Source organism: Lissotriton vulgaris, chromosome 12 (assembly GCF_964263255.1).
Source record: "Lissotriton vulgaris chromosome 12, aLisVul1.2, whole genome shotgun sequence".
Lineage (NCBI taxonomy): Eukaryota > Metazoa > Chordata > Amphibia > Caudata > Salamandridae > Lissotriton > Lissotriton vulgaris.
The window spans coordinates 295,371,101-295,385,105 of NC_141700.1; the positions used below are offsets into that span (position 1 = coordinate 295,371,101).

The window sequence follows — 14,005 nt, forward strand, 5'->3', positions numbered from 1 at the left end:
TGAAGCACGCTGTGTAAAGAAGGGTGACTCCAAATGAACTGTTTTTCTAAATTAGTGTTGGCAGCCTACTTTTGTCCCAGATGGACTCTCACACAGGAGAAGCTTATTACTTATCTAAGCACAAAATATTTGTAATTACAGGCTGAGAAACTATGTTCCTTTATCTAAGTGCTGTGGGTAAGAGGTTTAAAGTTGTTTCCGTGGGTTATCACTATGTGATCATGTGTGATGAACAGATAAATCTCGGAGTAAGGGATAAGACTTTGGACACTAAATGGATTTCTGGGCAAAGCGAATGCAGAAATGGCCAAGGTGAGTTGCTTTTGATTAACAACTCAGGCCACCTCTTGAAATTGAAGAGATGTTTTATATACTTAGATATACTACGTTTCATAGGGACAGTGAACACTATTCTGAGGAGCGGACTGGCATCTTCCTTGAAACACTGATCTTTTGACACATTTTTCCTTTCTGGAATTACCAGACGGACCACAGATCACTGCCATTTTTTGGACATGAAGATTCGTATTTGAAGACCTCTCCCACACACACACCATGTGTTGGCCAGGGAAGGGTAGTTATGGGTTCGTTTCTACACCACCTTGTACATTGATCCTTATAGTCGATAGGATGGTAATAAGTACTCATAATAAAGTACCCGAATTCTCAAAAGTTTGTTTGCCGGCATTTTGTGTTCCATATTTTCTCTGCTAACAATTGCAGTTGCTAGTCATTTTGTTTTGGGGTAAGGGATTTAACCTGCTTTGAGGGTGAACCTAAAAATGGGTGAATTTCACAGTTTATGCATTTTGTTCTACCAGGCAATATGAGGTTCTGTGAAAAACACATTAACAGTCTAAACTGAGCATGAAATTAGCAGTTTGTGTGCTTTGCAATGGGCCTCATTTCGCTAGGGAGAACAACACAAAATGGCAAAACTGGTTAGTTCTCAGTTGTGTACCGTTTTTCTTCTGTACTTGGCAAACACAAATAATATTCTCGTAATTTGATTCCACATACTACAGAAGTAAATATATATATATATATTGCTTGCCATAATCTGAAGCCCTAAATTAGACACCAGAGCTATGAGACAGTGGATATAGTCATTATTCTAAGCAATTACTTCACTGACCACAAACAACAAAGTATAAAGAAATACAATTGTCAAGCATGCTACCTCCAAACACGTACAGTGAGTGGCAGTTGTGAGACACATGAAGGTCTAACTTACGTACTAGTAGGTCACTCCAAAGTCTAAAAAATCTTGAGTGGCACAACTAAACCAGATGAAGACCACAATATAGACCAGTAAAAAAGAAGATGTCATTTGGAAGAACTTCAAAACAAAAGTTAGGCCAGCCACTAGATTTTGAGGAAGCTTTGTTTCTGCAATTGTGGGTGTAACATTTGTCAGATTACCACTGGATCAATATTGCTCTTCAGGTAGATATTATAATGGGATGTACTGAAAGAGTGAACTGTAAGTCATCCATACCTGGAACCAACGATAGCCTTCTACCCAATGTATATGCAGATAGGCTACAAGGAATGATGCAACGACATGCCTCATGTAGTTATTCATCCAGCCTGTGAGCCATAATTCTCTCATAGCAGCATCCACAAGTGGATACCCGGTGCATCCCTTTTGCCAGGCCTGCAGGTGCTGACGATCCCAGCTCCAGCGTTGATTCTTAAGTAAAAAAATACAACAAATAAAAAAAAAATCTTTAGCACAGTAGTATGCTTTGTTGGCAACTACAGAAATGATTATTAAGAACTTTAAAGTAATGTGGCTAACATAGTATAATGACAATGAAAGTTATTTTTTAAGGATTTACCCAATCTTAATAGTACAATTTGTTTGTGTAATAAGTGCAAAGCCTTACTTAAAAACTAACAGCTTTACAATGATTATCTAGCTGAAGTTGCTGACATCTGTGGAGAAAAACATACACTAGACTACTGTTATTTTGAACTTCTTCTTGAGATGGACACGGGAAAACAGTATTTGTGTCGCTCCAACATTGTGTCACTCCAGAGGGAGCCGACAACATTGAAGTGAGGTGTACGATGATAAAATGAGAATTTCCATTGCAACCTCTTCATTGTCATTATACACAGGAGCTAATTTCATTTTGAAGTCACACCAGTCATTAGCCATAGGGCTCTTGTCTCGCTGAGTACTAATAGAATTGTCTCCTCCTGTTTAAGGACTTGAGCCCAGAGATACTAGGGAGAAGATGAGAAATACAAAAAAAAATGTAACTACCTCCCCTGTTCTGGAAGTCGAAGTCTCGGTCTTGTACTACGCTACATTCTGCAACAGGACAGAAAGGTGTTCCGTTTCACTCAGGCTGGGTGAGGGAAGCAAAAGTACTCAAAGTAACTTGGCTTAGTTACATACATTATTGTGAATATCCAGGACCGGGAGAATTTTTTTCTTCTTGCTGACAAATGTTAATCTCTATCATGCTGTAAGTACTGTGGGGTACTAGCTGAAACCTTCCATGGGCCCAGAAACACATTTTGCAGGAGCCATTTTTAATTATTTTTTTAATTTAAGTTTAAGCAAGTAAAGAAAACAAATGAACATAAATCAGACATTTTGAGCTCTTAACATGCATTGAAGTGATATCACCAATAGAGATATGTTATGTTACGATTATTTGTAGAGCAAGTATCTCATTCGGGAGGGTATGCAGGTGCCAGAACATCAGGAGTTGGTTGTCGACCTCTATTGCTAAGATTGTGGCTTGGATGGCCAGCCTGGGTGGAGTGCCATAGTGAGATGTCATAGCTGAAGAATATCACTTCCATTTTGTCAGTGTTAAGTTTCGGGCAGTTGATCTTCATGCAACTGGCGACTTCGGAAAGGCAAGAGGTGAAGTTGGCACGGGTGCTGGTTCTTTCTTTGGCAAAAGGAGATGATGAGGATTCTGAGGGGTTGGATGATGTTGGTGAGAGGAGTCATGTAGATGTTGAACAGTGTGGGGCTGAGAGATGATCCTTGGGGCACTTCGCAGATGACACTGGCAGTGGTCAAGGTGTAGGGAGCTGTGCCGATGAGTGGAGTGCTTCCGAGAGGAAAGAGCAGATTGAGAGGAATGTATGTCAAATCAAATCAAAAGTAACTTTATTCGATTGAATTTGCAATCATAAAAGTACAGATATAAATCATACAGTACATATACAATTATTTACAACATTTTGTTTTTCGTATAGGAGTTGGCTGCTATGTACAATAAAACATCAGTTTAAGCATAAAATCAGTTTGCTTTATGTTGATACCCAAAATGACAACAGTATAAAAATAAATATTTACTGTGCAGGGGCCGCAAGTTGGGAGCGGATTTTAATACAAGCTTTTAAATAATAAGCAACTGTTTTTGCAGCAAAAGGGGAGTCTAAGCATTGTAATGCCAGAAGGGCAGGTCTGCATCTTCTCAGTCCTAATAATCTAAGCAGAGGGACCAACCAATGTTTGCGAGGAATTTCATAAAAGGTACAAAATAAAGTTACATGTAGTGTAGACTGAGGAGTACAATCGTCACAGGGACATTTGATCAATTCGCGTGACCAGTCAGAGGGCACAGGAAATGAGACAAGACGATAAAAAGAGTTAAATCTAAATCGGGTTAAAACATATCTATCATAATTAGACAAATAAAAAGACAGATAAGGTTGCAGGCCATATGAGGATTGGATCGTCGTTAGATGGATAGTCGACTGTTTGCCGATTTCAGAGCACAAACGTAAATCACTCAAATGCGAGACACATAAGTTCTTTAAAGACTTTCTTGATATGGTCGTGAGTGACGTAGGGTTTAACAGTTCAAGTCATTCAGAAATTTAAAAACGTACAATAGCCAAGGAATCTTTTTCCAATGGGTCAGAGTCAGACAGTCTGTTATTAGCGACCGGGTTAGGAGACATTGCTCCTTGGTCCATATACGGTGCCAAAGGAGAATCGGTTGGTACCTTATGATGTCAGATAGGTAATCCCAACCGAGCTCTATATGGCTACCGTAATTGGAGGCACTTCTGGGGAGAGCTAATATGTACTTCAAAAAATCGTTTTCAACTACTTGGAGCTCGTGGACAGGGGCGTAGCCCCATACACCTGCTCCGTAGGTAGCCACACTCATGCACTTGGCTTGATAGATTTGCAATATTACTGCAGGAGCGGGCTCGCCCAGCTTCCTTGAGAATGAGGTCAGTGCTGATGTTGTGCGCTGGAGCTGCAATTTCCTGCTAGATATAGCAGGTTTCCATGACATTTGATGGTCAATGAGGATTCCTAAATACGGATAGTTCCTAGCGCTATCTAACCTGGTGTTCTCAATGTGGATAGGTTTACATTTCTGGGCTTTCTTGCCAATATGCATGACAAAAGTCTTGGATTTGTTGACTTTAAGACCAAGAGAAAGCATGTATTGGCAATACTTGTCAAGTTGCAACTGGAGCTGATTAGGTGTCCTTGCTAAGATTACCGAGTCATCGGCATAAAGCAGTGCTGGAATCGGGCGGGCATTTATGCAGGGAAGGTCCTTGTTCCCTATCAGCATCGCTTGTTCCAAACCATTAGTATAGATGTTAAATAAGAATGGAGCAAGGACGCACCCCTGTCTAACTCCTTTTGTAATTCCAAATGAGTCCGTTAGCTCTCCGTTGATGCCATACCTCACACAGGCTTTGGCATCCGAGTAAAGCTCTCGGAGAAACTTCAGGATTGGGGGGTCTACTCCCAGTTTACTTAGGATCTCCCATAGCTTGGAGTGGATTACGCAGTCGAATGCGGAACTTAGATCCACATAGACCAGGTAAAGATTGCCACCTTTAGCCCAGGCGTATTTCCCCATAAGTAAGGTGAGATTAAGAGCCTGTTCCACCGTACCCAATCCCTCTTGGAACCCAAACTGGAGGTCTGTGATGATCTTATTCTCCTTTGCCCAATCCTGGAGGCGTTCCAGGAGGAGTCTCCCAGCGACCTTACCCAGCGAGTCCAAGAGGGAGATTGGTCGGTAGCAAGCTGGATTGTCTCGGTCTCCCTTTTTAAAAATAGGGAGAAGCACAGAGGTAGACCAGGAATCGATTAAACCGACCTGAGAGACTGCGGACATGACTTGAGTGACTATTGGGGACCATAGTTCAAGGTTATTCACAAAGATGTCTAGTGGAACCCCGTCAGGACCGGGGGCTTTCCCAGTCTTGGAGGACGTTAGTGCTGTATTCACGTCTCCAAGGTCAAAGTGAATGTCAATAGGGTAGATGTTATCACTATTGGTACGGGCCTTCCCAGGTGTAATATCATCGGTAATTGGTGTTGGATCCCCAAATATCTGAGAGAAATGGGTTACCCATTTTTCAGCAGGTACCGCCACGTCTAAATGAGAAGAAGCGGCGTCATCTGCCAAGAATGGGGACTTGACTGTTCGCCAAAATAGCATACTGTCCTTTGATTTTATGCTCTCATGGAGTTGGGCCCAAAGGTTGTTTTTTATTTCCCGTTTACGGGCTTTTAGGGCCAATTTATATTGTCTTCTTAAAAGTGAGATTAGGGCTGTATCCCTGTCTTGGCTATGAAGGGCTCGTTTGAGTGCACTATGGGCCCTACGACAATCGGAGTCAAACCACCCCGACTATCTTTATCTTCCTTCTTATTGTGGTGGCGGGTAAGCTCCTGCCGCATAGTTTCTAAGATCTTAGCAAAACTAGACAGGATCAGCTGGGGGGATGAGGTCTCCTCTAAACAGGTGTATATTTGTGGGAGGGATTGTTGGATGACCCTTTCAGTGACCTCTTTGGGGTTGATCTTAGACCACTTTACTGTATAGCCGTTAGTTCTACCCATCTCCAGGGATTGCTGTGTTAAGATACTGGACTTAGTACGAGATAAGGGAACAGAGGTAAGAGTAATAGAAATGCTGTTGGGAAAGTGGTCACTAGAGGGGTCTATGCCAGTAGAAAAGTTTTTCAATCTGGTTCCTAGAATCTGCGAGCACAAAATAAAGTCGATCGTGGACAACAATCCTCTACCATGGAATGTTGGCTTAAAGTCGACAGCAGGTGTCACAAGTTCATTCGCAAATTCGAGTTCCAGTGAGAATAAACAGGCATTAAAAGCTGACCCTAGGCTAGAATGGACGAAGTGGGTAATGGGGGAGTCATGCTCATCTTGGAGGCCGCATAAACCTTTGTTGTAGTTACTACATAGGTGGACATTAAAGTCCCCACCCCACACGAAATAACATTGTGACTGTGCATTTTTAGCTTTCTGATCGTGCAGAAATAAGGTGATTTCCGTCAATGACTTTACACAGTCGACAGGTGGCACATTGTTATACATGTTTATGACATAATAAACGGAACTTTTAACAGTAAACTTAAGGATTTGGAAAATTGCGGACACCTGGGATATCTCAGTCATGGTAAATGGAATTTGGTTGGAAACGTAGATAGCCAGGCCACCCTTGTGTCTTCCTTGAACAGATGGGATAGCGGACATATGAAAGGTTTTAAAGCCCTGGATATGAATCGGCTCGATGGCCCAGGTTTCCTGGAGGCAGACTATGTCATGTCTGTTAACCAGGTCGATCCAAGACTGAAGATGTGTTTTAGATCTAAGGCCCGCTACGTTCCAATACATGATTGTAAGATCCCTGGTTGAGGGTAAAAGGGGGTAAAAGGTCGACAGGGTATCAGGGGGTATTGGATCACAGATACGAGGGGACGGGATAAAGGATGAGGCAGTGTTATTAGATAGACAAGGTGGTGAAGATAAACTATTTTGTTGTCTTTTATGTGGCTCCTCTGAAGCAATAAGAGGAGCAGAGCTAAGAACACAAACCTGTGAAGATGGCAAATGTGAGGATAGCTTTGGCAGAGGAGTAAGAGACTCAATGCCAGCACCGGGCGGGGAGAATTGATTGGGCGTTGCCACCCAATTTTTACTGGAAGAGTGAGTAGTAAGGGTCTGAGTTCCAGTAATGTCTTGGGTATTGTCGGAGGGGACTGATGGTCAGTCAACCATGTCCAAACATACGTATCTGTTGGATAAGGGTGGTCCTCTCCAATTGGAAAAATGTCCGGAGGCAGAGTTGGAAAAGCCATAACCTGCCCAGTGACCATGGTCTCTGTTCCCATCCCAATTGCCCAATCTCGTCCAACTCCAGGGGGGACCGGTGTTGTGACGGGGAGCCGGGGGGTAGAAGTATGACAGGTTATGGGTGGCTATCCCTTCAACGGAAGTGCGGTCGCCCCAGGAGCAGATGTGCTCAACCGTATTAGGGTCGTCAAAGTTCACTATGATGCAGTCGCCCTGGATGTTTTTGGGCACAGTCCCGAGCCATGGCACTCTGCGGACGGTGGTAACTCTGTTGTCCAAAAAAGTTGGTAAAGGTCTGTTATTGGACAACCAGTATATAACTTTATTTTTTAGTGACCAGATTGGCTCGTCTTGACTGGGGGGAAGTTCCGGGACACCTGTCATGATTACCACATAAGGGGATGCCTCAGGTGGAAGATGTACGGGACGGCCCCCTCTCTTTCGGTTTCTCGGGACGTTGTTAAAGCCGACCGATTGTTGCTTCGGGAGGGAGGGGGCTGGAGTGGGAAGGGAAGGCGGAGTAAGGGTTTTTTGTTGATTGGACAGCTGTTCGTTTGGATTGGTCAGAGGTTGGGGTGGTAGAGGCTTCGGTGGCTTCGGTGGGGCTTGGGGCTTAAGCTGAGCTGATGATGGTTGTTTTTGAATGGGTTTCAGCGGGGCCTTTTGGTTAGTGTTATTGTTGGGTAAAGTCGTTTTTGCCAAACTGGGCTTACTGGTTTTGGTGTTATTTGGTAAGGGTTTCCCTTGAGCTAAATTGGGATTTTTTGTACGACCCTTACTTAGATCAAGAGCTGAGGACAGTTGGGTTAATTGAGCTAGTTGAGATTGAACCTGGTGTAGTACCTTTTCGATGGGGGTTAGCTATGACTTGAATAGTTCACCTATTTTGTTGAGCAATAGACTATCATTACCACAGGTATTGGTAGTTAAGTTACCATTATCATCCAGGCTACTGTCACTATCGTAGCTACTAGAGCTGCTAAGATTTAGGTTATCAACAGTAAGAATCGTTGCAGGTGCTAGCGCGGGAGAGAGTGGTTGGTGGGAAGTTAAAACAAGATTAGTGGATTGGGAGGGGAGATGCGTGGTAGAAGGGGTTTTAGGGATAGTCATAGATGGAGAAGTAGCAATGTGCTGTAAGTGAGCAGTTTTCCTTCTTTTAGACTTTCTTTTGGGAATGGCACCTTCGCGTATACCCCTATCCGTAGCTGGGGCACTGTGAGTAGCAAATATAAGTGGGGATTTTTCAAGTGACAGGTGAGATTCTGACAAATTCAAAGTTGCCGAGAGGTCCACCGTACTGGGGACCGTGTGTACCTCTGCGTGCACTGTCACTGGCAGGGGTAATTCTACTGGACGTTGAGGAGTTACTGCGGTGGCCAATAGGCCCATAGAAGAACGTCTCGCTATAGCCAGATCCTGGGAGACTCGACGATTCAGTAGAATAATACCCTGCTCGATGGCATCGTTGGCCTTAGTTATAAATTGGTCTATCGAACCGATGACCTCGGCCGCGGCCAGGGCCTGCTTTTTGACAGTGTTTCTAGTATTTCTAGGAGACATGCTGAACGTAAATTAATGCCTCACTACTGTTGGTGGAATTAAGAGAAACAAGTTCAGGGATATAAGTTAAAATACTGTTACAGTAGCAATAAATAGGAGGGGAATAGAAAAACCAACCAGAAATAAAGTGGCCCAGTCCAGTCTTGCACAGGCTTGAACGGGCTTAAACGGGCCCGCCCTTTGCGCGGGCTTCGCCCCGCGCTGCGGGAGGGACTGAACTAGTTCTTATGTCGTGCTGAGGGGGCGTGGCCGCCGGGGGAAGAGGCACCAGCTGTGAGGGCAAGAGGCTGCTGGTCCTCGCAGTCCCCCGGTGTGGTCAGCGGTAGTTTTTTCCTCGGTCAAGCGCACGCTGGGAGCGTGCAGAGTATCCGCCGAATGCGGAACTACTACCACCAGCAACGCGACCTGCCAGATGAGCCCCTGTGGTCCGTAGATTCCTCCTTGGGCAGCAAACAGCTTTCCTCAGTTAAAATTCCGTGCAAAAAGGAGCAAGTGAGCGGCACCCGCGGAGCGGGTGTCGCGAAAAGTAAATAGCCGGTAATGAGGGGGCGTGGCCGCCGGGGGAAGAGGCACCAGCTGTGAGGGCAAGAGGCTGCTGGTCCTCGCAGTCCCCCGGTGTGGTCAGCGGTAGTTTTTTCCTCGGTCAAGCGCACGCTGGGAGCGTGCAGAGTATCCGCCGAATGCGGAACTGCTCCCACCAGCAACGCGACCTGCCAGATGAGCCCCTGTGGTCCGTAGATTCCTCCTTGGGCAGCAAACAGCTTTCCTCAGTTAAAATTCCGTGCAAAAAGGAGCAAGTGAGCGGCACTTACGATGTATGTCATCGTATGCCAGCTTCATGGAGGCTGTAAGTCAAGTAGGACGAGGGCTGTGGTGTCTCGTGTCCATAATCAGTTGGATGTCACCTGTGGTGCCAATGAGGGCTGTACCGGTGCTGTGGTTGGACCTGAATCTGAATTTGAGGGTTGTTGACGAGGTGGTTATTGTTTAGGTGAACTTCCAGTTGTCCAGGAAAGTGACTGTGTTGATAGAGTTGTTGAGTACTGGGGTAAGAGTTATGATGATGGAATTCAATACTTTGCTGAAGATTTAGTATAGACAGGAGTCTGATAGTGCTCCTGAATGGATGGAGCACATGGCTGCAGTGGTTTCCGCCATGATGATGGCGGGGCACATGTTCATGGAGGGATTCTGGTGGCTCGTCATAGATGGGTAGACGGACTACAAAGGTGGATGGGTCTGGCCGGGGGTTGAAGTTGGTATGGATGTTGCTAAATAGTGGGAGAGCTGGGTGCAGAGATCCTGCGAATGGGTGATAGTTGTGGAGCTGGCAGCAGGTGAGATGAAATCTTTTATGATGGAGAAGATTACTTTCGTGTTGTTTGTGAGGTTTTGATGTGTTCAGTCTGAGTTTCCAGCATTGTGGATCTTATTTGTTACAGACGTGGTTCAGGTACCGAGGGCTGATTTGTGTGTGCTTTTGCTCAGATTCATCGAGGATCTGCCTCCATCTGCGTTCAAGTTGGTTGCTGTGACGTTTGGGGAGTCTTAGTTCTTTTGTGTCCCAACTCTTTTGCGGCCTGTTCCTTGTGGTCATGATGGTGGTGGTCTTGAGCTGGGCCAGGGCATCGGTGCTCTGTGGTCCATGCTTCTTTAAGGACTGCATTGATCATCTACAAACACTACAGTACTAAGGAGTTACCTAGAGAGTTAGGGGATCCATCAGCAGTCTATAGTTTTCACCATCATACACAGGGTGACATGGTCCATAGTGCAGAATTAGTCAGGTACTACCAGAGTCCTTGGTCATATTCACTGCTAGTAACTAGTATTCTCTGAAGGGATGCATAAACCTTAGCCTTTTTACAGAATACAACATCTCTAAGCAAGTCGCAAAGGTTGGGAGTGGGTCCCTTTAGACATGATCTAGCCAATCTGTATCTAGCTAACACAATCCGTATTGTCACCAATTTCCTGGAGGAATGACTGACATCAGTGAAACAGCCACCAGCAATGGCAGCGGTGTACACATCAACTTGATGGCAGCAATGTCGCGGATTATTTGTGTGACCTCAAAAAAGAATTCATGTATCAGTGGGCAGTGTCAGGTCATCAAATCAGCGGGACTGTAGAACATCTAGGGCAGACAGAGGCTCATGCACGTTCAATCGGATGCAAAATATTGGGCATATAGTACAGCCTATTCAGATAGCAGAAATGTTTGAGTTGTGTCAATGGTTAATGGGCACTCGTCTTGTCTGTTCAAAGCACAATCTCTGTTTGCTTCCTATCAACTCTTCAGCTGTGTGTTCACCCGAGGGGCGCGTGGGTTACTTCGAGGCATCGGGCCTCTCTATATACCTTATGCTTATAGTCGAGAATAGGATATTTGTGTTAGTGGAGAAAACTCTGCAGTTTCTGGGGGGTATGTTCCCAATGTGTCACCACCACTTTGCACAACCTGCAGTAAGCAAATCGATCTAAGGCGCTAATTTTACCACCATTCACTGAATTACACCAGTGAAATAATCCTAACGTCGAGAAAAGCTGACCAAACTTTAAGAGGCACAATCGAATGAGTGTTATTTGCACTGACTAGTCAGGAGATATGGGAAATCCTGATTTACTGGCTATGGGCATTTCTGGGGAGTACACAGATGGTAAGTTAGTGTAACCAGCCAGCGACCAGAGCACCCAGTGTGTCTATCGGACCATTTGTGGCAGAAGCACTGCTGTGACCAGGATAGAGTCTAGTGAACCTGCCTCCAGTTGATCTCATTCAATCGGTAGGTGCATTTCGAGGGGAAAAATTGCTTACCGGAGGGGATTGCAATGTTAACAGGAGTTTAGGAAGTACACTCATCTTTGTCAGGGATATTCTGACCATCCATTGACAGATGTAGTAGGAGTCAGAGCTCAATTGGTGCCAATAGTCTGTCCAGCTCTGGCTCATAATTACCATAAAGTATTAATTCACTGTCTCTGCTAATGCAGGTGCAAGATAGCGCACTGAATTTTCCCTCTATGGGAAATTAAAAAATAGTCCTTCGGGTGCTCTCTGTAATGGGGAATAAGTCTGATTTTCCCCAGTTAATTTGAAGACCAGAAAGTCCTCTGTAACCGGATGCAGTAAGGGGGGGGGGGGGGGGGGGGGGTAGGTTAAGTGTCCAGCCAAATCCGGGAGACAAGAAAAAATAACTACAAGATATTTAAATGACAGCTGACGCATCGGAATCTCAGGTTGCCAGGATCAACAGCTAGAGTCCCCAGTAACAGGCCTTCTTAGGGACTTTGATACATTCATTTGGAGGCCAAAAGCATCACCAAACACCTGCAGATCTCTATACAGCGGGCCACTGAGACCTGCTGGTCGGACAGAAACATCAGGATATCATCGGCGTAAGAGAGCAAAGTACTCCTCCGGCCCCTCATCCCAAGACAACCTCCAAAGACGAGTATCACAGCGGATGAGACATGCCAAGGGCTCAATCACTAGGACAAATAAAAGAGGGGAAGGGGGCAACTCTGGCAGGTACTGCAGCGGATTAGGAAGGGCGGGGACAGTGCACAGTTCACCCTGACCTGAACAGTCGGGTTGTCATAAAAGAGACCAACATGGGCAAGAAAATGGGGGCTCAGCCCGGCTTTCTGCAACACTACATCCAGCTAGGCCCAGTCAACTGTGTCAAATGTCTCCTAGAAGTCCACAAGGAGTAAGGTAGCAGGGCCCTAGAGGCGATGGGCTTGAGAGAGGGCCACCTGGACTCGCCGGATACAGTGCCGAGTACTCCGGTTGAGCATAAAACCACAGTGGTCGGGATAAATCAAGGAGAAAAAGGGTGCGAGACAGGCGATTGAACAACATTTTGGCGAACACTTTGATATCGGTATTTATAAGGTAATACGAAAAGCAACAGTGTCAGTTGGCTGGGCTTTGGGAGCACAACTATCATAGTTGTATCAAGCCCGATCCGAAACGCCCCCTCTACACTGCTTCAGCATAGAGTGTGAACAGATGGGCAAGAAGGAGAGAGCAGAATCTACTAAGGAACTCCTGTTGGAAACCATCTAGACCCAGAGTCTTCCAAAGAGCTACAGCCCAAAGCACCTCTCCAATCTCCTCTAGCATGATCGGCTGATCTAGGTCCCTCACAAGGGACAGAGGAATCAAAGGCAATAGGGTATCTAGGAGAATCAGGTGGGCCAACTCCTGGTGGGGGCAAAGAACTGCAGCATACAAAGTGCGGTAAAAGTTCGCAAAGATCTGGGCCTCCATGGGGGCCCACACGTAGATGTGATCCAGGGCATCGCAAATTGAGGGAACCACTCTAGACATGACATTCCTATTGGCTAGCCAATATTAAAGTTTCCCTGACTTATCTCCGTGCTCGTAAACCCACTGTGTTGAGGCTCTCCAGCAAGGCCTGGCCTCCTTCTGCGAGATCTCACGGAGACTGGTAAGTAGCACAGACCAAATGCCGCTCTATGTCAGATGAGGGCTGCCACAGAACCCTTTGTTGAAGGACGAGAATTTGGGTCTCTAAAGCTGCTATTTGAGCAAGCTTCTGCTTTTCCCTTCCGGACATAGCCTTTAATCGCCCCTCTAAGGGTGGATTTGCTAGCTGCCCAAAGCGTCCCCAGAGAGGGCACAGTGCCATGAATCACCTTTAGGTTGGAGCGAATTTTGGTCTTGACGAAGTCCAAACATTCTTGGGCATTAAAAAGCCAAGCATTGAATCGCCACATGGGGCGCAGCACTTCCTCGGGTTGGCCGATCTGGAGCAAAAAGGGGGAGTGATCCGAGATGCTCGGGCCAGGGTCCTGACCTCGGAAATTTGAAAGACGTTGGGAGCCACACTAGGTCAATGCAAGAGTCTCTTAGGAGGTGTGTGTGTGTGTGTAGGTGTGTGTGTGTAGGTGTGTGTGTGTAGGTGTGTGTGTGTAGGTGTGTGTGTAGGTGTGTGTGTAGGTGTGTGTGTAGGTGTGTGTAGGTGTGTGTAGGTGTGTGTCCAGGGATGGCAAATCCCCAAGGAGTCAGTCCAAACCAACAATTGCTTAGCGTGCATTTGAAGAATGGGATGGAGCTGGGAGGCAACATGGGTAGCAGAGACCACGAGGAGAAACCCCTTGAGTAACAGGATGGCCACTTCAAGAGCCCCGGAAAATTCCGCATGATAGACCCTGTGATTACCAGTGTCTCAGAAGATGGCATCGAGTACCCATCAAATGAGTCTCCCGGAGAAGAACCACCACTGGCTGGAAACCTTGTATGTACCTAAGGACTGTCGACCTCTTGATGTAATCTAATAGGTTGTTCAGGATCAAAAGAGTGCC

The 14,005-nt window shown here is 45.8% G+C and overlaps 1 protein-coding gene across 1 annotated transcript in view; it reads right to left on the bottom strand.

Moving 5' to 3' along the window:
• The window catches only part of LOC147674001 (uncharacterized), a 124,399-nt gene that overhangs the window by 45,438 nt on the left and 64,956 nt on the right, over positions 1-14,005 (bottom strand). Inside the window, exon 6 of the mRNA XM_086945088.1 lies at positions 1,499-1,693. Coding sequence (XP_086801214.1) covers positions 1,499-1,693 — 195 coding nt within the window. The remainder of the gene's footprint in view (positions 1-1,498; positions 1,694-14,005) is intronic.